The sequence below is a fragment of the Salvelinus namaycush genome, unplaced genomic scaffold (assembly GCF_016432855.1).
Source record: "Salvelinus namaycush isolate Seneca unplaced genomic scaffold, SaNama_1.0 Scaffold660, whole genome shotgun sequence".
Taxonomy (NCBI): Eukaryota; Metazoa; Chordata; class Actinopteri; order Salmoniformes; family Salmonidae; genus Salvelinus; species Salvelinus namaycush.
The window spans coordinates 79,078-104,227 of record NW_024061376.1 but is presented as its reverse complement, the minus strand read 5'-3'; the positions used below and the strand labels follow the sequence as shown (position 1 = coordinate 104,227).

At 44.9% G+C, this 25,150-nt stretch overlaps 2 protein-coding genes across 4 annotated transcripts in view; both read left to right on the top strand.

Annotated features, from left to right (window-relative positions):
* Window positions 1-797: 797 nt before the first annotated feature.
* The window catches only part of LOC120042369 (glucagon receptor-like), a 50,742-nt gene continuing 26,389 nt past the window's right edge, over window positions 798-25,150 (top strand). Inside the window, exon 1 of one of the 3 annotated variants that reach the window (XM_038987195.1) lies at window positions 798-1,199. The gene's annotated coding sequence lies outside the window, so the exon portion shown is untranslated. Of the gene's footprint in view, window positions 1,200-1,244; window positions 1,319-25,150 lie in introns of those variants that run through there. The other 2 variants (XM_038987192.1, XM_038987194.1) reach the window with 2 other exon arrangements.
* On the top strand, window positions 13,708-16,602 carry LOC120042366 (the record flags this gene model as incomplete). The annotated part of the gene is made up of 2 exons (XM_038987189.1): window positions 13,708-15,052; window positions 15,113-16,602. Coding segments are annotated over 2 exons (1,394 nt in total), but the record flags the coding sequence as incomplete, so codon positions are not given.

The following is a 25,150-nucleotide window of genomic DNA, read 5'->3' as shown; positions in this document are numbered from 1 at the left end:
GTTAATGTTTAACATAGAGTTATAACATTACGTTTAGACACTCATTCTGATTGGTTAATGTTTAACATAGAGTTACAACACTACGTTTAGACACTCATTCTGATTGGTTAATGTTTAACATAGAGTTATAACATTACGTTTAGACACTCATTCTGATTGGTTAATGTTTAACATAGAGTTACAACATTACGTTTAGACACTCATTCTGATTGGTTAATGTTTAACATAGAGTTATAACACTACGTTTAGACACTCATTCTGATTGGTTAATGTTTAACATAGAGTTACAACATTACGTTTAGACACTCATTCTGATTGGTTAATGTTTAACATAGAGTTATAACATTACGTTTAGACACTCATTCTGATTGGTTACTGTTTAACATAGAGTTACAACTTTACGTTTAGGCACTTATTCTAATATTTGGCAAAGGGTTATTAAACCCCAAAATAGAAAAAAATAGTGTCAACAACTGGCATTGAACACGCAGCCTTCTGACCAAACAAAATCCAACACTGTAACATCTATTGGCATGTTTGAAGGCATTTCCCAATTTCCTCAGCACATTGATACAAGTCCAGTGTCAACGTTAATCTTGAACGGTTTGGGTGCATCTCCCTCTTTCTGCTTCAACTCCCCAAATCGCATGCCCTCAAAGTTATCGAATACTTTATTTATACTGTCATTTCATGTCTATACTAAATTATTAAATTATAGGATACTCGGAAGTTCCCCAACGGACGCGCGGAGCGTACCTGCCGACGTCACCATAGAGCAAAAACAAAAGGCCTCTTCTTTTCCGCGCCGAGCGCAGTTCGCCCTTCTCCTTTCAAGCACCGGAAACCGTCCGACGCGTACGACTCCGCGCGTCTCCCTCCTGGGACAAGATAAATAAACATTTAACGGACTTTGATCACGAACAAACGTTTACAATGAGTTATTGACTCTCTCATTGAGTCACAAGTCACCGAACTCCATGGACGAAATATATCCATATTAACGTTCTTTCATTGTTTTGAATTTCCTTTTTGGCAGTTGGACTTGGTTGGGGCTATGTGTGTTTTTTTTTTTTTACTTCATGTAATGTGGATGTTACCTGTGTCCGTGGCTGTGTCCGTGGCTGTGTCCGTGGCCGTGGCTGGAGGATGAGCGCCGGCGTGGCAGGGGACGCGACACTAACTCATACTATGCAGGCAAGGTAAAGTGCTTTACGTTCATTCACCCTCCAGGCTATGACTAGGGGACGTTTTCTAGGGGCACTGACTCGCTGGTTCAAGCCCCGCTGCGGCTCTCAATTATCCTGTACTACCTGACTGGGTGAGTTTGTGTGTCTGTATTGCTATAGCTTCTGTGACCGGAGCGTGAGAGCTGGTGTTTTGAAGTTGAGTAAGAAATGCTGTTGATCTGTTGTTGGTATCTGTTGTGTTTATACGGTAGCCTATACGGTAGCTCGCCCTTTGACAGAGCATTCAGAGTGTATAGCCTACATACCTGCTACATAGGCAACTTTACGCACATTGGTTGACTTCGCCTTTGCTGTAATAAACTATGGTTAGCGTAATGTTAATGTGCGTTTCGATGGTTATAATACTACAATTTAAAAACAATAATGTATAGGTCTATTTATAACTTTATTGTCCTGTTACTCTTAGGTTGAATCATGATCCCAAAATGCATAAAATGAGAACCGGAGTCCTCGTGTATTCCAGACGTGGTTTTAGTGATCTGCACTGTATGGCTATCCCCTGTCCATTCTTATATAACTGTGTGTGTGTGTGTGTGTGTGTGTGTGTGTGTGTGTGTGTGTGTGTGTGTGTGTGTGTGTGTGTGTGTGTGTGTGTGTGTGTGTGTGTGTGTGTTTGTGTGGCTTCTGGGTTCCCCTCATCCCCATTATCTTGCACGCCAATATGAGTGCAGCTCTGTTCGATGGGAACAAACCTCTCTCTCTCTCTCTCTCTCTCTCTCTCTCTCTCTCTCTCTCTCTCTCTCTCTCTCTCTCTCTCTCTCTCTCTCTCTCTCTCTTTCTCTCTTCGTGGTATGAGTTCTGACACAGTCTTCTAATCATATGAAGCCTTATGGACAACTTGAAAACAGTCAGACTATTTAGTGAATATTTGGCTGACCCTTCAAGGAAAATTCCACCTAAAAAACGACTAAACCAAAATGCACCATACCAGCTGTATTTCAATATTTTGAAAGTTATATATCTTGAAAACTTGATTGTTGACAAGCAACATATTTGGGGGCTATATCAACAATGACTAATGAAACAAATACCAAAATATCGTTTCTGGGTGGAGTTTTTTTTTTAAAGACAAACAGAAATCTTTCAAAGAGCCGTTAGACTCATCGCTTTTCTTTCAGTTCTACTCAACAACATGCTACATATATCTGAGAGAACGTAACCTATTGTCTAGTTGCAGTAGACTGTGTAATAACCTAACGAAGTTGCGCGCGACTTCTGACTTCAAGCCAACGGGCTTCCGTTCTGAGAAAGACCGAAATAAACAACTCATGTAAATGAGCCATCACAATGACATGCGGTGAGGCCCGCGGGTCCACTCCCGTTTCCACCGGGCGTCGCGTCTACTGCCTCTCCAAGAACAAGCCTCCCTCCGCTCCGTGTTTAGCTCCGGTGACTAACTATGCAAATGCACCGAGATAAGGAGGAGGGGAGACTGATTGAGCTAACAATGACACACGCGCATACACAGAAACAGACACACACACCCTGCGTTGTGTCACATCAGCAGTACAGTAGCCTAACCCCTGTTGTTAGTCCCGCCTGCTATTGACGTTTGTAAATCATGGTTTACTATGGAAGTGTGAATCAGTTGTATGAGGTCTAATGGGACTGAAAGATGAAACCTCTCTCTCGCTCTGTCTCCTCCTCTCGGCTTCTCTCTCTCTTTCTGCTTCCCCACTTGCCTTCCCCCTCTCTCTCTCACTCTCTCTCTCTCTCTCTCGCTCTGCTTCCCCACTCGCCTTCCCCCTCTCTCTCTCTATCACCCTCTCTTCTCGCTCCTCCACCCTCTCTCTCTCTCTCTCTCTCTCTTTCTGCTTCCCCACTTGCCTTCCCCCTCTCCCTCTCTCTCTCTCTCTCTCTCTGCTTCCCCACTCGCCTTCCCCCTCTCTCTCTCTATCACCCTCTCTTCTCATTCTCCTCCACCCTCTCTCTCTCTCTCTCTCTTTCTGCTTCCCCACTTGCCTTCCCCCTCTCCCTCTCTCTATCTCTCTCTCTCTCTCTCTCTGCTTCCCCACTCGCCTTCCCCCTCTCTCTCTCTATCACCCTCTCTTCTCATTCTCCTCCAACCTCTCTCTCTCTCTCTCTCTCTCTCTTTCTGCTTCCCCACTTGCCTTCCCCCTCTCCCTCTCTCTATCTCTCTCTCTCTCTCTCTCTGCTTCCCCACTCGCCTTCCCCCTCTCTCTCTCTATCACCCTCTCTTCTCATTCTCCTCCAACCTCTCTCTCTCTCTCTCTCTCTCTCTTTCTGCTTCCCCACTTGCCTTCCCCCTCTCCCTCTCTCTATCTCTCTCTCTCTCTCTCTCTGCTTCCCCACTCGCCTTCCCCCTCTCTCTCTCTATCACCCTCTCTTCTCGTTCTCTTCACATTCTTTCCTTGGTATTTACTGACTGTAGCACCACAGGGTCTCTGAAAGGTTAGAGCCAAAACATCATTAGTATAATTCTTTACCTTTTATTTTAATCATTTTGTTTGTGGTATGTGTGTGTGTGTGTGTGTGTGTGTGTGTGTGTGTGTGTGTGTGTGTGTGTGTGTGTGTGTGTGTGTGTGTGTGTGTGTGTGTGTGTGTGTGTGTGTGTGTGTGTGTGTGTGTGTGTGTGTGTGTGTGTGTGCGTTTGTGTGTGTGTGCGTGTGTGTGTGTGTGTGTGTGTGAGCTCTGTGACCTCTCTGCTAGTCTGCTCTGAAACAGGCTATACTGATACAGGAAACATTCAATCTACGTTTGTTTAACATTCATTCAATTTAACATGTACCCAAGGTAGAGGTAGTGTGTGAGAGAGTGACATGTTATGCACAGACCTGAATTACAAGTTTGTGTGTGTGTGTGTGTGTGTGTGTGTGTGTGTGTGTGTGTGTGTGTGTGTGTGTGTGTGTGTGTGTGTGTGTGTGTGTGTGTGTGTGTGTGTGTGTGTGTGTGTGTGTGTGTGTGTGTGTGTGTGTGTGTGTGTGTGTGTGTGTGTACATATACATGTTAAAAGCAGGTCTATAAACACAACAGTTTATTTCATCAACATCGACCCATACTGGTCTGAGCACATCGCTTCTGACGCACACGCACACACACACACACGCACGCACGCACGCACGCACGCACACACACACACACACACACACACTGACACACCCACACACACACACACACACACACACACACACACACACACACACACACACACACACACACACACACACACACACACACACACACACCATTAGCAGCAGACCAGATTGGCTGGTTAAACTCTCTCTATAGCATTTTATCTCCCAGAAAAAATCACATTAACTTTGTCTGCTGATGTCATCACCGCCAGACGCTGTAACTGCTCCGGGAAATCACTCAAAGACACGTATTACCAAGACGGGGAACAGTTAGCATTACCTATATGATAATATATTACATTTAGCCGAGAAGCTAACACAAGCTCCAGGAAATGACTCCAGAATAGAGAGATTGTCCTGATCAAACACACTTATTACCAAGACAGGGAACGGTTAGTATTTCCCATAGGAAAAATGTGTGACAGCTAATGCTAACAAGTTAACTCTCTTGGTCATATCCTCATATCTTCTTTGTTCGGATTCATGTCAGATGTTTTCATGTGAATGATGTCATAAGACCAAGATGATATCATTCTTTCACTGGGACACCTACACACAAACACGTCAGCTTTTTGTTTAGACACATCCACCCAAAATTGCACATTTTTATTTAACTAGGCAAGGCAGTTAAGAACAAATTCTCATTTACAATGACTGCCTACTGGGGAATAGTGTGTTAACTGCCTTGTTCAGGGGCAGAACGACAGATTTTTACCTTGTCAGCTCGGGGATTCGATCTAGCAATCTTTCAGTTGCTGGCCCAATGCTCTAACCACTAAGTTACCTGTCACCCCTAATGACCCCAACTTCCCGACAGACTAAAGTGAAAATCTGACCCCTGAACCCTAACCTGACCAGTTAATATTGAAAAACGCTTGTAGACTACAGACAGAGGAAAGATTTTTGGACCGGGGATGCAGGATTTTGTTGGACGGATTTATAGATGTCTTTGCTTAATGCCAGATAGACTAAAATAATGAAAGAAAAGCCTCAATGTAGCCTATAGATATTATTTACACAAGAATAAGGCATTTCTAGATTTATTGAAGGTATTATTTTGTCTTTAGTCAACCCGCCTGCCACCCACGCGCCCTTCAAGAACACAATATTCAATAACCCTGAACCCTCCCCGCTGATAACCACAGGGACTGTGGGTTATGAGTCAACCTGCACATCACTAATGCATTCACACACACACACACACACACACACACACACACACACACACACACACACACACACACACACACACACACACACACACACACACACACACACACACACACACACACACACACACACACACACACACACACATACACACTGGGGCCATGACTTCAGACTAATGCATCATATGGTGGTAGAAGCTGTTCTAAGTCTGCTTTGTGTGTGTGTGTGTTTTACTAAGGTTTGTGTGTGTGTGTTTTACTAAGGTTTGTGTGTGTGTGTTTTACTAAGGTTTGTGTGTGTGTGTGTTTTACTAAGGTTTGTGTGTGTGTGTTTTACTAAGGTTTGTGTGTGTGTGTTTTACTAAGGTTTGTGTGTGTGTGTTTTACTAAGGTTTGTGTGTGTGTGTTTGTGTGTGTGTGTAACAGTTGCTCTCCTCCAATCACTGGAGGCTGATCTCTCTATGTTTTCCTGCTGGGGTTGAGATTGAAAAACCTCGGAATCCGCAACCCTCAGAATCGTCATCTCTCTCTTCACACCTCTTCGCCTCTCCTTCACTCTCTCTGTCTCTCTATCTCTCCACTCTTTCTCACTCTCACACTCTCTCTCTCTCTCTCTCTCTCTCTCTCTCTCTCTCTCTCTCTCTCTCTCTCTCTCTCTCTCTCTCTCTCTCTCTCTCTCTCTCTCACACACTCTGCTCTTCCTCTGTCTCTCTTCTCTCTCTCTCTCTCTCTGCTCTTCCTCTGTCTCTGTCTCTCTCTCTCTCTCTCTCTCTCTCACTCTCTCTCTCTCTCTCTCCTCTGAAGCGTATAATTGGACGCCGCTTGTCCTGTCCCGTCCATCTCTGTCTTTGATATAGTAGTGTGTTTATATGAGTGTGTGTGTGTGTGTGTGTTATTGTATGTGTGTGCACAGGCAGCACTGGCCTCTGCCTTGGCAGTATTTCAGTGTAGTTTACTAAGCAGAGCACATGTCTTCAGTGTGAGTCGTTTAGACTTAGTGCTGTTCAGCTGGCTAGCAGCGCTGCCTGTTTATGTGTGTGTGTGTGTGTGTGTGTGTGTGTGTGTGTGTGTGTGTGTGTGTGTGTGTGTGTTGTGTGTGTGTGTTGTGTTCAGTTGAATAACAGCTCTGCCAGTCTGATCCATTATACATAAGGAGTAAGGTAATCCACTGAGCCAGGGGTTATAGACCTGTCTATCTGTCTGTCTGTCTGACCGTGTGACCGTCTGTCTGTCTGTCTGTCTGTCTGTCTGTCTGTCTGTCTGTCTGTCTGTCTGTCTGTCTGTCTGTCTGTCTGTCTGTCTGTCTGTCTGTCTGTCTGTCTGTCTGTCTAACCTGTCTAACCTGTCTGTCTGTCTGTACTGTCTGTCTGTTTAACCTGTCTGTCTGTCTGTTTAACTTGTCTGTCTATCTAACCTGTCTGTATGTATGTCTGTCTGTCTAACCAAGTGTTTTCCAAACTTGGTCCTGGGGCTCACCCTTAGTGCACATTTAGTTTCTTGTCCTAGCACTGTAAAGCTTGATGTTGACCTGGATATTCTTGTCCTAGCACTGTAAGTGTTGGTTTTCTCGGAGGCTACAAGTGAAGACAGACACATCGGGGACACAACTGCACGCGTCCTCATCCAATTCCGATGTGCATATTGAAGATATTGGAAGAACCGTCTTACTTTTCATCAGCCAACAAGATGAGTAAACCTAATGAACAGAAAAAACAATCACCTATATCAATCTACCCTCTCCCATAGTACAAAAGTCAACCTACTGTTTTCTATTCTGTGCCAGAAATAAATATTCCAAACATAGTCTGGGACAGTTGTGGGATGCGATAGATCGCAAATTAATACAACCACTAGCATCAACACCACTAGCATCAAAACCACTAGCATCAACACCACTAGCATCAAAACCACTAGCATCAAAACCACTAGCATCAAAACCACTAGCATCAGAACCACTAGCATCAAAACCACTAGCATCAACAAGCCTTTAATACGCAATGTGGCTGATGCAACAGATCAGAACGTTTAGCTTAACATGTTGATCATCTATGAGGCTATTTCTTCACATTATAAGCGCAGCAAAGCACACATGGCAGTAGGATATACGTGTGAATGGTCCCTTAGCGTTAGCGCAGCAAAGCACACATGGCAGTAGGATATACATGTGAATGGTCCGTTAGCGTTAGCGCAGCAAAGCACACATGGCAGTAGGCTATAAGTGTGAATGGTCCCTTAGCGTTAGCGCAGCAAAGCACACATGGCAGTAGGATATACATGTGAATGGTCCCTTAGCGTTAGCGCAGCAAAGCACACATGGCAGTAGGATATACATGTGAATGGTCCCTTAGCGTTAGCGCAGCAAAGCACACATGGCAGTAGGCTATAAGTGTGAATGGTCCGTTAGCGTTAGCGCAGCAAAGCACACATGGCAGTAGGATATACATGTGAATGGTCCCTTAGCGTTAGCGCAGCAAAAGCACACATGGCAGTAGGATATACGTGTGAATGGTCCCTTAGCGTTAGCGCAGCAAAGCACACATGGCAGTAAGATATACGTGTGAATGGTCCCTTAGCGTTAGCGCAGCAAAGCACACATGGCAGTAAGATATACGTGTGAATGGTCCCTTAGCGTTAGCGCAGCAAAGCACACATGGCAGTAGGATATACATGTGAATGGTCCCTTAGCATTAGCGCAGCAAAGCACACATGGCAGTAGGATATACATGTGAATGGTCCCTTAGCATTAGCGCAGCAAAGCACACATGGCAGTAGGATATACATGTGAATGGTCCCTTAGCGTTAGCGCAGCAAAGCACACATGGCAGTAGGATATACATGTGAATGGTCCCTTAGCGTTAGCGCAGCAAAGCACACATGGCAGTAGGATATACATGTGAATGGTCCCTTAGCGTTAGCGCAGCAAAGCACACATGGCAGTAGGATATACATGTGAATGGTCCCTTAGCGTTAGCGCAGCAAAGCACACATGGCAGTAGGATATACATGTGAATGGTCCCTTAGCGGAAAACACCATGATCAAAAGTGACCGCAAATGTAATTATTCATGTAATGCTTTTATTATAAAGGTGCATTTTTATGGTGAATTTGATCTTCCCCAAACTTGAAACTCATGTGCTGCTTATGTTTGCCAGTTAGGTTCTACACCTGATTCATTTTAATAAGTTATTTGGCCACTTTGAAATGTAATATAAACCTTATCAAAACATATAGGCCTATGGGCTAGGTTACATGAGGTGTGCAACTATGATTCGACTATGAGGCTGTTTCTTATGCTGGTCATCATTCACAAGTGATAATATATAATTCCCAAGTGATATGCTAATATTGTCACCCATCAGATTATTCTCTTTACATATACTAAATAATATGTGTGTGACATTTGTTTTGATTTAGAATGGACCATTATCATGCACCTGTCACGAGACAGTGGCAGTGGAAAACATACATGTCATCTATGCACTTAAATAGCGAATGGAGGATGCTTTTCCCCGTCGTTTATTTTCATTCCAACCAGGTAGGCTATATTCCTGTTGTAAAGAGAAGCAATGAGAGAAGCAATGTGCACACACACACACACACATATTAGGAAAGTTGAGAAATAAATATAGTAGGCCTAGCCTATGGAAAGCTGATGGGGTCCTCTTCTTTTTAGTAGAGGCCATCACTCTGTTTTCTCACACAATTACATAGCCAATAGAAATGTTGCGCAACATGATGGGCTATGGGCTCTCATGAAGTGTTTGATTAGATTTTACATTACATTTACATTGATGTCAGAGTGATTAGAGGGACAATAGAGTGCTGAGTACCAGGCAGTTATCAAGTTCGGTAGGCTACCAATGACCATCAGCTACGTCAGAGCTAGGAGAAGTCCTAATTACTGTGACTAAACGGTCAGGTGGAAATTGACTGCCTTCATGACCTGTGACCGCACACACACACACACACACACACACACACACACACACACACACACACACACACACACACACACACACACACACACACACACACACACACACACACACACACACACACACACACACACACACACACACACACACACACACACACAAAGCACACTGGAACAGGGATATCGCTTTACCTCTCTATCTCCCCCTATATCTCTTTCTCACTTTCTCACTCACTCTCTCTCCCCCTCTATCTCTTTCTCTCTCTCTCACTCACTCTCTCTCCCCCTCTATCTCTTTCTCACTCTCTCACTCACTCTCTCTCCCCCTCTATCTCTTTCTCTCTCTCTCACTCACTCTCTCTCCCCCTCTATCTCTTTCTCTCTCTCTCACTCACTCTCTCTCCCCCTCTATCTCTTTCTCTCTCACTCACTCTCCCTCCCCCATCTCTCTCTCTCTCTCTCTCTTTCTCTCTTTCTCTCAATCTCTCTCTCTCTCTCTCTCTCTCTCTCTCTCTCTCTCTCTCTCTCTCTCTCTCTCTCTCTCTCTCTCTCTCTCTATCTCTATCTCTATCTCAATCTCTCTCACTCTCCCTCGCCCACATCTCTCTCTCTCCTGCATGCTAATGTGTTAGTCATGTCTGTCTGCTGTCTGTCTGTCATCATGACCCATATAGGAACTGCATGTTAACCTGTAAAGATCACAAGACTCGGAAGATTAAGAGTGTGTATGTCTTGTTTCTTTGTTTGTGTATTTTCTACAAAGACAAAGATCTACATACTTGGCAGTGTGTGCAAACACACACACAACAGACACATTTCTACATACAGTACTTGGCAGTGTGTGTGTGTGTGTGTGTGTGTGTGTGTGTGTGTGTGTGTGTGTGTGTGTGTGTGTGTGTGTGTGTGTGTGTGTGTGTGTGTGTGTGTGTGTGTGTGTGTGTGTGTGTGTGTGTGTGTGTGTGTGTGTGTGTTTGTTCCTGTGTGTTCGGTGTGTTTTTCCACATCCTTTCAGAGTGTGTGTGTCTTTTCTCTGTGTGTGTGTGTGTAGGGCTTAGTGTCTGATACAAGCTGGTCCCCGGGAACATGTGACTGTTGTTGTTCAGATTCATGAGCGTTGTCTTTCTGTCTGCAAGACAACATGATCACACACAGACACAGACACACACACAGACACACACACACAGACAGACACAGACACACAGACAGACACAGACACACAGACAGACACAGACACACAGACACACACACACACACACACACACACACACACACACACACACACACACACACAGACAGACACAGACACAGACACACACACAGACACACACACACACACACACACACACACACAGACACAGACACACACACACACACACACACAGACACAGACACACAGACACACACACAGACACAGACACAGACACAGACACAGACACAGACACAGACACAGACACAGACACAGACACACACACAGACACGGGGCGGCATGGAGCCTAGTGGTTAGAGCGCTAGGCCAGTAACTGAAAGGTTGCTGGATCGAATCCCAGAGCTGATAAGGTTAAAAAAATCTGTTGTTCTGCTCCTGAGCAAATCAGTTAACCCACTGTTCCCCGGTAGGCCATCATTGTAAATAAGAATATTTCTTAACTGACTTGCCTAGTTAAATAATGGTTAAAAATAAAATCACACACACACAAAAATGAGTATTGAATCTTCCTGTCGAATCAACAACATGATCTGTCATGACCCGACAGACTGAAGACAACCAGGAAGTAAGAAGGGGCTGGAGGAGTTAGGGTTAATGGATAAGAAGAGGAAACAGAGAGTAAAGGACTATTAAAGTGTGAAAGAATGCTGTGTTGTCATTGTCATCATCACTGTTGTCATGAGTGACAGAGTAGTGTTATGGTTGCTCAGTGGATGTTTATGTTGTTGTGGAACAGAGATGATCTGGAGACCAGATATGGTACAACCCTTCTGTGTTAGAGGAGGAACAGAGATGATCTGGAGACCAGATATGGTACAACCCCTCTATATGTTATCTGACTGCTCTACTCTAATGGCATTATACTCATCAGATTCAGTCTCCTGTCTATTGATGCCCTTCACATAACCATAACCAGTTTTCCTCTCTCTCTCTCTCTCTCTCCTATGTCTCTCTTCACTCCTCCTCTCCTCATTAGGCCATGAATCATATTAAAGATCAAGGATATTGATTGTAGATTTTTTAAATCAGATGTATTTTACATTACACTAGGCTCTCATTAAAAAAGTTTTAGACTGGCTGGCATGCTGTTACACACACACACACACACATAGAAAACACACACAGAACACACACATATACACTCACACACAGAAATATGCATACACACAGAATATTCCCAATGCTGTGCTCTGACGTGTGGTGTGTGGGTGAGGGAGGTAGGGATGCATACTGATAAGTAATGTGTTTGAGCTAAATGTTCACACTGGGGGTTGACAGGGGTCATCAGTTCAGACAACAGAGAGAACACACACACATGCACGTACACATGTAACCTAGATGTCCTGTTGATTACTCAGTGCCTGTATATAAGCGTGTGTTTGTGTGTGTTTCAGTCTGTTGTTTGAACTGTTGGCCCCTGTTGTGAAACCTAACTACATTACCAATTACCTCTGTGTGTGTGTGTGTGTGTGTGTGTGTGTGTGTGTGTGTGTGTGTGTGTGTGTGTGTGTGTGTGTGTGTGTGTGTGTGTGTGTGTGTGTGTGTGTGTGTGTGTGTGTGTGTGTGTATGCGCACGCGCATGCATGACTGTTTATGTGTGTGTCTGAGAGAGAGAGAGAGAGAGAGAGAGAGAGAGAGAGAGAGAGAGAGAGAGAAAGGCCGCCGTAGGCAGACATGGCTCTCAAGAGAAGACAGGCTATGTGCTCACTGCCCACAAAATGAGGTGGAAACTGAGCTGCACTTCCTAACCTCCTGCCCAATGTATGACCATATTAGAGAGACATATTTCCCACAGATTACACAGATCCACAAAGAATTTGAAAACAAATCCAATTTTGATAAACTCCCATATCTACTGGGAGAAATTCCACAGTGTGCCATCACAGCAGCAAGATTTGTGACCTGTTGCCACAAGAAAAGGGCAACCAGTGAAGAACAAACACCATTGTAAATACAACCCATATTTATGCTTATTTATTTTAACTTGTGTGCTTTAACCATTTGTACATTGTTACAACACTGTATATATATAATATAACATTTGTAATGTCTTTATTGTTTTGAAACTTCTGTATGTGTAATGTTTACTGTTAATTTGTATTGTTTATTTCACTTTTGTATAATATCTACCTCACTTGCTTTGGCAATGTTAACACATGTTTCCCATGCCAATAAAGCCCCTTGAATTGAATTGAATTGAATTGAGAGAGAGAGAAAGAGAGAGAGAGACAGGGAGAGAGAGACAGGGAGAGAGAGAGAGAGAGAGAGAGACAGAGAGAGAGAGAGAGAGAGAGAGAGACAGAGAGAGAGAGAGACAGAGAGAGAGAGAGACAGAGAGAGAGAGAGAGAGACAGAGAGAGAGAGAGAGAGAGACAGAGACAGAGACAGAGACAGAGACAGAGACAGAGACAGAGACAGAGAGACAGAGAGACAGAGAGACAGAGAGACAGAGAGACAGAGAGACAGAGAACAGGAAGTAGAGATAAAACAAAGTGGGAAGGGAGGTGAAGACTTGAACTCAGCTCTTGGAAAGGTTGACATGAGTTTCAAACAGAACCCTATTCCCCCTAGGGGCCCTGGTCTAAAGTAGTGCACTATATAGGGAATAGGGCCCTGGTCTAAAGTAGTGCACTATATAGGGAATAGGGTTCCTGTCTAAAGTAGTGCACTATATAGGGAATAGGGCTCTGGTCTAATGTAGTGCACTACATAGGGAATAGGGTGCTATTTGGAACAAAAGTCATGGTTATTACTGATTTCATCATGCTGCCTAATCATCAGATAAAGTTTTACTGAGAAAAAGAGTTGTTGTCTTTAACCGTGGTACATTAACATGTGGTTGTCGTCATCCAATCAAGATGATCCGATCGCCATCTAATCCAGATATGTTGCGTCTACACATGGTAATAAAATGTGTCTCATATCTGCCTACTTCGTCCGTATTGTGACCAGATTCCCTGGCCCCTCCCTGTATGCAAATGAATCCCACCTGCCTTGGACCTCCCCTTTTATGTGCAAAATACAAACGACCAGTAGAAATCAGAATGACTCTTAGGCCCTGATGCACACAGTAGGAACAGGTTAAGTTACATAGTAGACCACAGTGCATCTCCGAATGGCACAAGGCGTTATCCAAACAGGTTACGTTACATAGTAGACCACAGTGCATCTCCGAATGGCACAAGGCGTTATCCAAACAGGTTAAGTTACATAGTAGACTACAGTGCATCTCCGAATGGCACAAGGCGTTATCCAAACAGGTTACGTTACATAGTAGACCACAGTGCATCTCCGAATGGCACAAGGCGTTATCCAAACAGGTTAAGTTACATAGTAGACCACAGTGCATCTCCGAATGGCACAAGGCGTTATCCAAACAGGTTAAGTTACATAGTAGACCACAGTGCATCTCCGAATGGCACAAGGCGTTATCCAAACAGGTTAAGTTACATAGTAGACTACAGTGCATCTCCGAATGGCACAAGGCGTTATCCAAACAGGTTACGTTACATAGTAGACCACAGTGCATCTCCGAATGGCACAAGGCGTTATCCAAACAGGTTAAGTTACATAGTAGACCACAGTGCATCTCCGAATGGCACAAGGCGTTATCCAAACAGGTTAAGTTACATAGTAGACCACAGTGCATCTCCGAATGGCACAAGGCGTTATCCAAACAGGTTACGTTACATAGTAGACCACAGTGCATCTCCGAATGGCACAAGGCGTTATCCAAACAGGTTACGTTACATAGTAGACCACAGTGCATCTCCGAATGGCACAAGGCGTTATCCAAACAGGTTACGTTACATAGTAGACCACAGTGCATCTCCGAATGGCACAAGGCGTTATCCAAACAGGTTACGTTACATAGTAGACCACAGTGCATCTCCGAATGGCACAAGGCGTTATCCAAACAGGTTACGTTACATAGTAGACTACAGTGCATCTCCGAATGGCACAAGGCGTTATCCAAACAGGTTACGTTACATAGTAGACCACAGTGCATCTCCGAATGGCACAAGGCGTTATCCAAACAGGTTACGTTACATAGTAGACCACAGTGCATCTCCGAATGGCACAAGGCGTTATCCAAACAGGTTAAGTTACATAGTAGACCACAGTGCATCTCCGAATGGCACAAGGCGTTATCCAAACAGGTTACGTTACATAGTAGACCACAGTGCATCTCCGAATGGCACAAGGCGTTATCCAAACAGGTTACGTTACATAGTAGACCACAGTGCATCTCCGAATGGCACAAGGCGTTATCCAAACAGGTTACGTTACATAGTAGACCACAGTGCATCTCCGAATGGCACAAGGCGTTATCCAAACAGGTTACGTTACATAGTAGACTACAGTGCATCTCCGAATGGCACAAGGCGTTATCCAAACAGGTTACGTTACATAGTAGACTACAGTGCATCTCCGAATGGCACAAGGCGTTATCCAAACAGGTCTGGACGGGGTCGATTGCTACCATGTTTCCAAACGTCGTCTTTCTAATATCGTGATCTTGTTTTGCTCATGACCTTTGACGTCGCTCTCTTGTGACGGTGAAGTTGTCGTTGTTTTAACGCACCGCTAGCTTCCACCTCCACGCTGCTTGAGAAAGACCTGTTGCTTTATATTCCACTACAAGGTCATGTAGCCCTTCGTACTGCTTGAGAAAGACCTGTAGCTTTATATTCCACTACAAGGTCATGTAGCCCTTCGTACTGCTTGAGAAAGACCTGTTGCTTTATATTCCACGGTCATGTAGCCCTTCGTACTGCTTGAGAAAGACCTGTGGCTTTATATTCCACTACAAGGTCATGTAGCCCTTCATACTGCTTGAGAAAGACCTGTTGCTTTATATTCCACTACAAGGTCATCTAGCCCTTCGTACTGCTTGAGAAAGACCTGTTGCTTTATATTCCACTACAAGGTCATGTAGCCCTTCATACTGCTTGAGAAAGACCTGTTGCTTTATATTCCACTACAAGGTCATCTAGCCCTTCGTACTGCTTGAGAAAGACCTGTAGCTTTATATTCCACTACAAGGTCATCTAGCCCTTCGTACTGCTTGAGAAAGACCTGTTGCTTTATATTCCACTACAAGGTCATGTAGCCCTTCGTACTGCTTGAGAAAGACCTGTTGCTTTATATTCCACTACAAGGTCATGTAGCCCTTCGTACTGCTTGAGAAAGACCTGTTGCTTTATATTCCACTACAAGGTCATGTAGCCCTTCGTACTGCTTGAGAAAGACCTGTAGCTTTATATTCCACTACAAGGTCATGTAGCCCTTCGTACTGCTTGAGAAAGACCTGTTGCTTTATATTCCACTACAAGGTCATGTAGCCCTTCGTACTGCTTGAGAAAGACCTGTTGCTTTATATTCCAAGGTCATCTAGCCATCTAAATGAACAGATACATACTAGTGTTATTTATAATAGTGTTTGGGCTCCACTGGTTACCCTTTTCTCACGGAAATGGGACACACATCTTCCTGCTGTGATTGCACACAGTTTATCAAAGTTTCATTTGTTTTCAAATCCTTTGTGGATCTGTGTAATCTGAGGGAAATGTGTCTCTAAAATGGTCGTACATTTGGCAGGAGGTTAGGAAGTGCAGCTGTTTCCATCTCAATTTGTGGGCAGTGTTCACATAGCCTGTCTTCTCTGCCTTTCCCAATAGGAGTCTGTACATAGTCAAAGATTTCCTTAAGTTTGGGTCAGTCACAGTGGTCAGGTATTCTGCCTCTGTGTACTCTCTGTTTAGGGCCAAATAGCATTCTAGTTTGCTGAGGCTTTTTGGTTAATTATTTCCAGTGTCAAATAGTTATCTTTTTGTTTTCTCATGCTTTGGTTGGGTCTTATTGTGTTACTGTCTATTTCTTTCTTTCTTTCTTTCTTTCTTTCTTTCTTTCTTTCTTTCTTTCTTTCTTTCTTTCTTTCTTTCTTTCTTTCTTTCTTTCTTTCTTTCTTTCTTTCTTTCTCTCTCTCTCCCTCCCTCTCTCCCTCCCTCCATCTCTCCCTCTCTCCCTCCCTCCCTCCCTCCCTCTTTCCCTCCCTCCCTCCCTCCCTCCCTCCCTCCCTCCACTTCCCTCCAGGTGTTTTCCATTATGCTCTCTTTACTGGCTGGCTGGCTGGCAAACTGGTTGGCAGACTGGCTAGCTGACTGGCTGGCTGGCTGGCTGGCTGACTGGCTGACTGGCTGACTGTGTGTGTGTGTGTGTGTGTGTGTGTGTGTGTGTGTGTGTGTGTGTGTGTGTGTGTGTGTGTGTGTGTGTGTGTGTGTGTGTGTGTGTGTGTGTGTGTGTGTGTGTGTGTGTGTGTGTGTGTGTGTGTGTAAAATATTATGGGTTAATATATATCCAGTTAAACATTATAGGATAATGTCTGTACGCAGTAAAGCATTATGGGATAATGTCTGTACGCAGTAAAGCATTATGGGATAATGTCTGTACGTAGTAAAGCATTATAGGATAATGTCTGTACGCAGTAAAGCATTATGGGATAATGTCTGTACACAGTAAAGCATTGTGGGATAATGTCTGTACGCAGTAAAGCATTATGGGATAATGTCTGTACGCAGTAAAGCATTATGGGATAATGTCTGTACGCAGTAAAGCATTATGGGATAATGTCTGTACGCAGTAAAGCATTATGGGATAATGTCTGTTCGTAGTAAAGCATTATGTGATAATGTCTGTATGCAGTAAAGCATTATGGGATAATGTCTGTACGTAGTAAAGCATTATGGGATAATGTCTGTTCGTAGTAAAGCATTATGGGATAATGTCTGTATGCAGTAAAGCATTATGGGACAATCTTTGTGTAATGTGTAAACCATGACGAGTGATGCAGAACATCTGAAGGACAAACTTCAAACGGCCCAAAACAGACTGATTACAATTCTACTGCCGCTCAGCCTTATTGGACGCCCACTGGTCCTCATCATTCCAGGGAAGTGACCTGTCATCCTGTTGATCTCCGGGTGGTGTGGAACCAACATGTTTTCTAAACCTATACATGACCTTTCCCCTAGTTACCCTTCTGGTTATAGCCATCACACCAGAACCCGTGTTGCCAATATCAGACCGCTGTGCCAGCGGAGGGGGGCTGGAAAAAGCTCTTTCCTGGTGCAGAGGAACAGAAAGGTGTACAAACCATATACAACCATCCCTATGCTGAGTAGTTTTAACATAAACCTTAAGAAATGGTTTAATGGCAAAATGCTTTAAAACTGCACAGGCTAAAATTATGTATAATTGTATCATTGAACATAACTTGGAAATCTATTTAATTCCTTTTACTGTTTCCTTCCTGTTGATGAGGTGTATTTCAGATTCATTTTGTTTTCATGTTATTATCTTGTGTATATTATACCACAATGGAAATACATTTCTTACGCTTTTTTTGTGTCATCCTCAATTATTTTAATCACATTGTATTGTATCCACATGTGTGGTTGTATTGTGCTTAAAATGGTCAAATAAGTAAAATAAAATTCAATTAAACTGGTCAGTGACATGATTGGTGATTGGCTACTGGAGTCAGTGAGGTGAGAGGTGATTGCCTACTAAAGTCAGTGAGGTGATAGGTGATAGGCTACTACAGCTACTGGTGGCCATTTTGTGCCAATGTTGACAGCAGCAGTATAGGTCAAAGGTTAAAGAGGAACTAGGACACCTCAGCAACCAGGCCAGTTCAAACCAGTTCTTTCTGACCATTCCAGTCCGATATGGGTCAGAGGGAACTGTCAGGGTCTGGTTGTTTGAATATATGGGACTCATTTGAGTGTAACAACAGTAGGGAGGGAAACATTTGAATGCAACACACACCTGAGAGTCCATAGCTCAAACACTGCATCTGACTGCATATCAAGAGGCTAATAAGAAGTCTCTCTTGAATAGTCTACTCTTTAGTAAGAAGTGTCTCATTAATAGTCTACTCTTTAGTTAGCAGCAGAAAGGCCCTGTGATTTACTAGCATCTTGTCCAGAGGGTGTACTGGTACATCAAGCTGCCTCACCGTACAGAAACAGGAGATAGACTAGTGTCCTGTCCAGAGGGTGTACTGGTACATCAAAGCAGCCTCACCCTACAGAAACAGGAGATAGACTAGTGTCCTGTCCAGAGGGTGTACTGGTACAAGCTGCCTCACCTTACAGAAACAGGAGATAGACTAGTGTCCTGTCCAGTGGGTGTACTGGTACATCAAGCTGCCTCACCCTACAGAAACAGGAGATAGACTAGTGTCCTGTCTAGAGGGTGTACTGGTACATCAAGCTGCCTCACCCTACAGAGACAGGAGATAGACTAGTGTCCTGTCTAGAGGGTGTACTGGTACATCAAGCTGCCTCACCCTACAGTAACAGGAGATAGACTAGTGTCCTGTCTAGAGGGTGTACTGGTACATCAAGCTGCCTCACCCTACAGAGACAGGAGATAGACTAGTGTCCTGTCCAGAGGGTGTACTGGTACATCAAGCTGCCTCACCCTACAGAGACAGGAGATAGACTAGTGTCCTGTCTAGAGGGTTTACTGGTACATCAAGCTGCCTCACCCTACAGAGACAGGAGATAGACTAGTGTCCTGTCTAGAGGGTGTACTGGTACATCAAGCTGCCTCACCCTACAGAAACAGGAGATAGACTAGTGTCCTGTCTAGAGGGTGTACTGGTACATCAAGCTGCCTCACAGAGACAGGAGATAGACTAGTGTCCTGTCCAGGGGGTGTACTGGTACATCAAGCTGCCTCACCCTACAGAGACAGGAGATAGACTAGTGTCCTGTCTAGAGGGTGTACTGGTACATCAAGCTGCCTCACCCTACAGAAACAGGAGATAGACTAGTGTCCTGTCCAGAGGGTGTACTGGTACATCAAGCTGCCTCACGCTACAGAAGCAGGAGATAGACTAGTGTCCTGTCCAGAGGGTGTACTGGTACATCAAGCTGCCTCACCCTACAGAAACAGGAGATAGACTAGTGTCCTGTCTAGAGGGTGTACTGGTACATCAAGCTGCCTCACCCTACAGAAACAGGAGATAGACTAGTGTCCTGTCTAGAGGGTGTACTGGTACATCAAGCTGCCTCACCCTACAGAAGCAGGAGATAGACTAGTGTCCTGTCTAGAGGGTGTACTGGTACATCAAGCTGCCTCACGCTACAGAAACAGGAGATAGACTAGTGTCCTGTCTAGAGGGTGTACTGGTACATCAAGCTGCCTCACGCTACAGAAACAGGAGATAGACTAGTGTCCTGTCTAGAGGGTGTACTGGTACATCAAGCTGCCTCACCTTACAGAAACAGGAGATAGACTAGTGTCCTGTCCAGAGGGTGTACTGGTACATCAAGCTGCCTCACCCTACAGAGACAGGAGATAGACTAGTGTCCTGTCCAGTGGGTGTACTGGTACATCAAGCTGCCTCACCCTACAGAAACAGGAGATAGACTAGTGTCCTGTCTAGAGGGTGTACTGGTACATCAAGCTGCCTCACCCTACAGAGACAGGAGATAGACTAGTGTCCTGTCCAGAGGGTGTACTGGTACAAGCTGCCTCACCTTACAGAAACAGGAGATAGACTAGTGTCCTGTCCAGTGGGTGTACTGGTACATCAAGCTGCCTCACCCTACAGAGACAGGAGATAGACTAGTGTCCTGTCTAGAGGGTGTACTGGTACATCAAGCTGCCTCACTACAGTAACAGGAGATAGACTAGTGTCCTGTCTAGAGGGTGTACTGGTACATCAAGCTGCCTCACCCTACAGAGACAGGAGATAGACTAGTGTCCTGTCCAGAGGGTGTACTGGTACATCAAGCTGCCTCACCCTACAGAGACAGGAGATAGACTAGTGTCCTGTCTAGAGGGTGTACTGGTACATCAAGCTGCCTCACCCTACAGAGACAGGAGATAGACTAGTGTCCTGTCTAGAGGGTGTACTGGTACATCAAGCTGCCTCACTACAGTAACAGGAGATAGACTAGTGTCCTGTCTAGAGGGTGTACTGGTACATCAAGCTGCCTCACCCTACAGAGACAGGAGATAGACTAGTGTCCTGTCCAGGGGGTGTCCTGGTACATCAAGCTGCCTCACGCTACAGAAACAGGAGATAGACTAGTGTCCTGTCCAGAGGGTGTACTGGTACATCAAGCTGCCTCACCCTACAGAAACAGGAGATAGACTAGTGTCCTGTCCAGAGGGTGTACTGGTACATCAATCTGCCTCACCTTACAGAAACAGGAGATAGACTAGTGTCCTGTCCAGGGGGTGTACTGGTACATCAAGCTGCCTCACCCTACAGAGACAGGAGATAGACTAGTGTCCTGTCCAGGGGGTGTACTGGTACATCAAGCTGCCTCACCCTACAGAAACAGGAGATAGACTAGTGTCCTGTCCAGAGGGTGTACTGGTACATCAAGCTGCCTCACCCTACAGAAACAGGAGATAGACTAGTGTCCTATCCAGAGGGTGTACTGGTACATCAAGCTGCCTCACCCTACAGAAGCAGGAGATAGACTAGTGTCCTGTCTAGAGGGTGTACTGGTACATCAAGCTGCCTCACCCTACAGAAGCAGGAGATAGACTAGTGTCCTGTCTAGAGGGTGTACTGGTACATCAAGCTGCCTCACGCTACAGAAACAGGAGATAGACTAGTGTCCTGTCTAGAGGGTGTACTGGTACATCAAGCTGCCTCACCCTACAGAAACAGGAGATAGACTAGTGTCCTGTCCAGGGGGTGTACTGGTACATCAAGCTGCCTCACCCTACAGAGACAGGAGATAGACTAGTGTCCTGTCTAGAGGGTGTACTGGTACATCAAGCTGCCTCACCCTACAGAAACAGGAGATAGACTAGTGTCCTGTCTAGAGGGTGTACTGGTACATCAAGCTGCCTCAAGCTACAGAAACAGGAGATAGACTAGTGTCCTGTCTAGAGGGTGTACTGGTACATCAAGCTGCCTCACCCTACAGAGACAGGAGATAGACTAGTGTCCTGTCTAGAGGGTGTACTGGTACATCAAGCTGCCTCACGCTACAGAAACAGGAGATAGACTAGTGTCCTGTCTAGAGGGTGTACTGGTACATCAAGCTGCCTCACGCTACAGAAACAGGAGATAGACTAGTGTCCTGTCTAGAGGGTGTACTGGTACATCAAGCTGCCTCACGCTACAGAAACAGGAGATAGACTAGTGTCCTGTCTAGAGGGTGTACTGGTACATCAAGCTGCCTCACCCTACAGAGACAGGAGATAGACTAGTGTCCTGTCTAGAGGGTGTACTGGTACATCAAGCTGCCTCACGCTACAGAAACAGGAGATAGACTAGTGTCCTGTCTAGAGGGTGTACTGGTACATCAAGCTGCCTCACGCTACAGAAACAGGAGATAGACTAGTGTCCTGTCTAGAGGGTGTACTGGTACATCAAGCTGCCTCACGCTACAGAAACAGGAGATAGACTAGTGTCCTGTCTAGAGGGTGTACTGGTACATCAAGCTGCCTCACGCTACAGAAACAGGAGATAGACTAGTGTCCTGTCTAGAGGGTGTACTGGTACATCAAGCTGCCTCACGCTACAGAAACAGGAGATAGACTAGTGTCCTGTCTAGAGGGTGTACTGGTACATCAAGCTGCCTCACGCTACAGAAACAGGAGATAGACTAGTGTCCTGTCTAGAGGGTGTACTGGTACATCAAGCTGCCTCACGCTACAGAAACAGGAGATAGACTAGTGTCCTGTCTAGAGGGTGTACTGGTACATCAAGCTGCCTCACGCTACAGAAACAGGAGATAGACTAGTGTCCTGTCTAGAGGGTGTACTGGTACATCAAGCTGCCTCACGCTACAGAAACAGGAGATAGACTAGTGTCCTGTCTAGAGGGTGTACTGGTACATCAAGCTGCCTCACGCTACAGAAACAGGAGATAGACTAGTGTCCTGTCTAGAGGGTGTACTGGTACATCAAGCTGCCTCACCCTACAGAAACAGGAGATAGACTAGTGTCTTGTAGATCCTTCTGGCTCACAGAAGGACACCTACGTTTTTAAAGCAGCAGATTTTGACTATCCATTTCGTAACGGTAGCCGTGACGACCTTATGAAACAGACGTTGACCTGTGTCAGCTGACTGCTTGGCTGGACAGGACAGAGTGTGGGTTAATGAGTTTACAACTAAAACCACATGGTCTCAGACATAATGGCCAACAGCTCTGGTTTAGACACACAGAAGGGAGGGAGAGAGAGAGAGATAGAGAGGTGGAAGGATTGCCCTTGCTATGTCTGCGATTTGTAACATCTGGAACATGGTTTGGGTTGTCTCCAGGAGTCGAAGCTCAGTTAATCATCACACACACACACTCACTAGAGAGAGAGAGAGAGAGAGAGACAGAGACAGAGAGAGAGAGAGAGAGAGAGAGAGAGAGAGAGAGAGAGAGAGAGAGAGAGAGAGAGAGAGAGAGAGAGAGAGAGATGGGGGTGGAGAGTGTTGTATTATAACATAGTGTCTCCCCATCGAGAATGTTCCCTCTGGGTTTGTTAATAACATAGCTGCTTGAATGTAATGACACACACACACACACAGACACAGACACACACGCACGCACGCACACACACACACACACACACACACACACACACACACACACACACACACACACACACACACACACACACACACACACACACACACACACACACACACACACACACACACACACAAACACACACACACACACACACACACACACACACACACACACACACACACACACACACACACACACACACACACACACCTACACACTACACACACTACACATTATACACACACACACACACACTACACACACTACACACTACACACACACTCCTGCTCTGAGCCACATTTAAGAGTCAATATATCTGTATGTTGCTTCATGCAAATAAAACCAACTAGCTGTCTCAGTCTCATGGCCGAATTAGATGTTTATCCATGTTTAAGGTTACGTTTAGACATTAACTCAGAATTATTAAGGTTAGGCATTAACTCAGAATTATTAAGGTTAGGCATTAACTCTGAATTATTAAGGTTAGGATTAACTCTGAATTATTAAGGTTAGGATTAAGGTTTGGGATAGGGTGAAAACAACGATCTCAAAAACAACTTTCTATTGTTGTATTTGAATTTGCAACGTTTGTCTCTTTAGAATCAGAGTCAGATGCTTACGCTCATCTGCCATCTCCGTCCACGACAACCGACCTGAAGGTAACAGCGCTCACTGTTGTCCCTAGACATCGGTTTCCACGTCGTCTCCCGTCGTCCTCAGACATGGATGGACGTCGAATACTGACTTGTATCACAGGTGACCTGGCTCTAATGATATGTCAAACCAACTACAGTCCCTAGTGAAAGTCTACACGACCCTTTGCAAAGGTTTCACATTTTGTTGCCTTAAAATTTTATCTAAAAAGAGATTCAATTAGATTATTGTTTTTATTCGATTTATACAACCTGCTCCACATTTTCAAAGTGCAAGTAAAATTCTAGAACATTTTCAAAGTGCAAGTAAAATTCTAGAACATTTTCAAAGTGCAAGTAAAATTCTAGAACATTTTCAACAGAAGTACAAAATGAAGATGGGGTTGATGAAGTGTGTCTTCTCCCCCCACTGAGTTAATACCTGGTGGAAACACCTTTGGCAGCCATGACAGCTGTCAATCATTTTAAATAGGATTCTTCCAACTCTTAGGGAAACATACATCAACATCGCTGAAGCTCAGTACACTTGATTGGGAACCATTGATGTAAAACAATATTCTGTAGATCTGTAAGGGAAAACATTGAATATAATCTGTTTTTAGATGGAATTTTAAGGCAGCAAAATGTGTCTTCATTCTCCATTAGACACTGAGTCCCAAACGACATCCTCTCCCCTGTGGACTGCCCTACCTTCATGGACCCTGGTCAAAGGTAGTGGACTATATAGGGAATAGGGTGTCATTTAGGACGCACTCAGAGTCTGTACAGTCCATCTTCCTGAGGAACAAACTCTAGACTAAAGTTATTCCCATCGTGTGTGTGTGTGTGTGTGTGTGTGTGTGTGTGTGTGTGTGTGTGTGTGTGTGTGTGTGTGTGTGTGTGTGTGTGTGTGTGTGTGTGTGTGTGTGTGTGTGTGTGTGTGTGTGTGTGTGTGTGTGTGTGTGTGTGTGTGAGAGGAAGAAACTGTAAACTAAAGTTATTCACAGCAGAGAGACACAGTGAGAATAGAATCTGTTACTGTCGTCTAAGGAGACGTGTTTGGTTCAGTTTTGAACTCCGATGACTATGAGTCCTCTGTGGAGCGACTGTCCTATCTCCCTCCCTCCCTCCCTCCCTCCCTCCCTCCCTGTCTGTCTGTCTGTCTGTCTGTCTGTCTGTCTGTCTGTCTGTCTGTCTGTCTGTCTGTCTGTCTGTCTGTCTGTCTGTCTGTCCTATCTCCCTCCCTCCCTCCCTCCCTCCCTCCCTCCCTCCCTCCCTCCCTCCCTCCCTCCCTGTCTG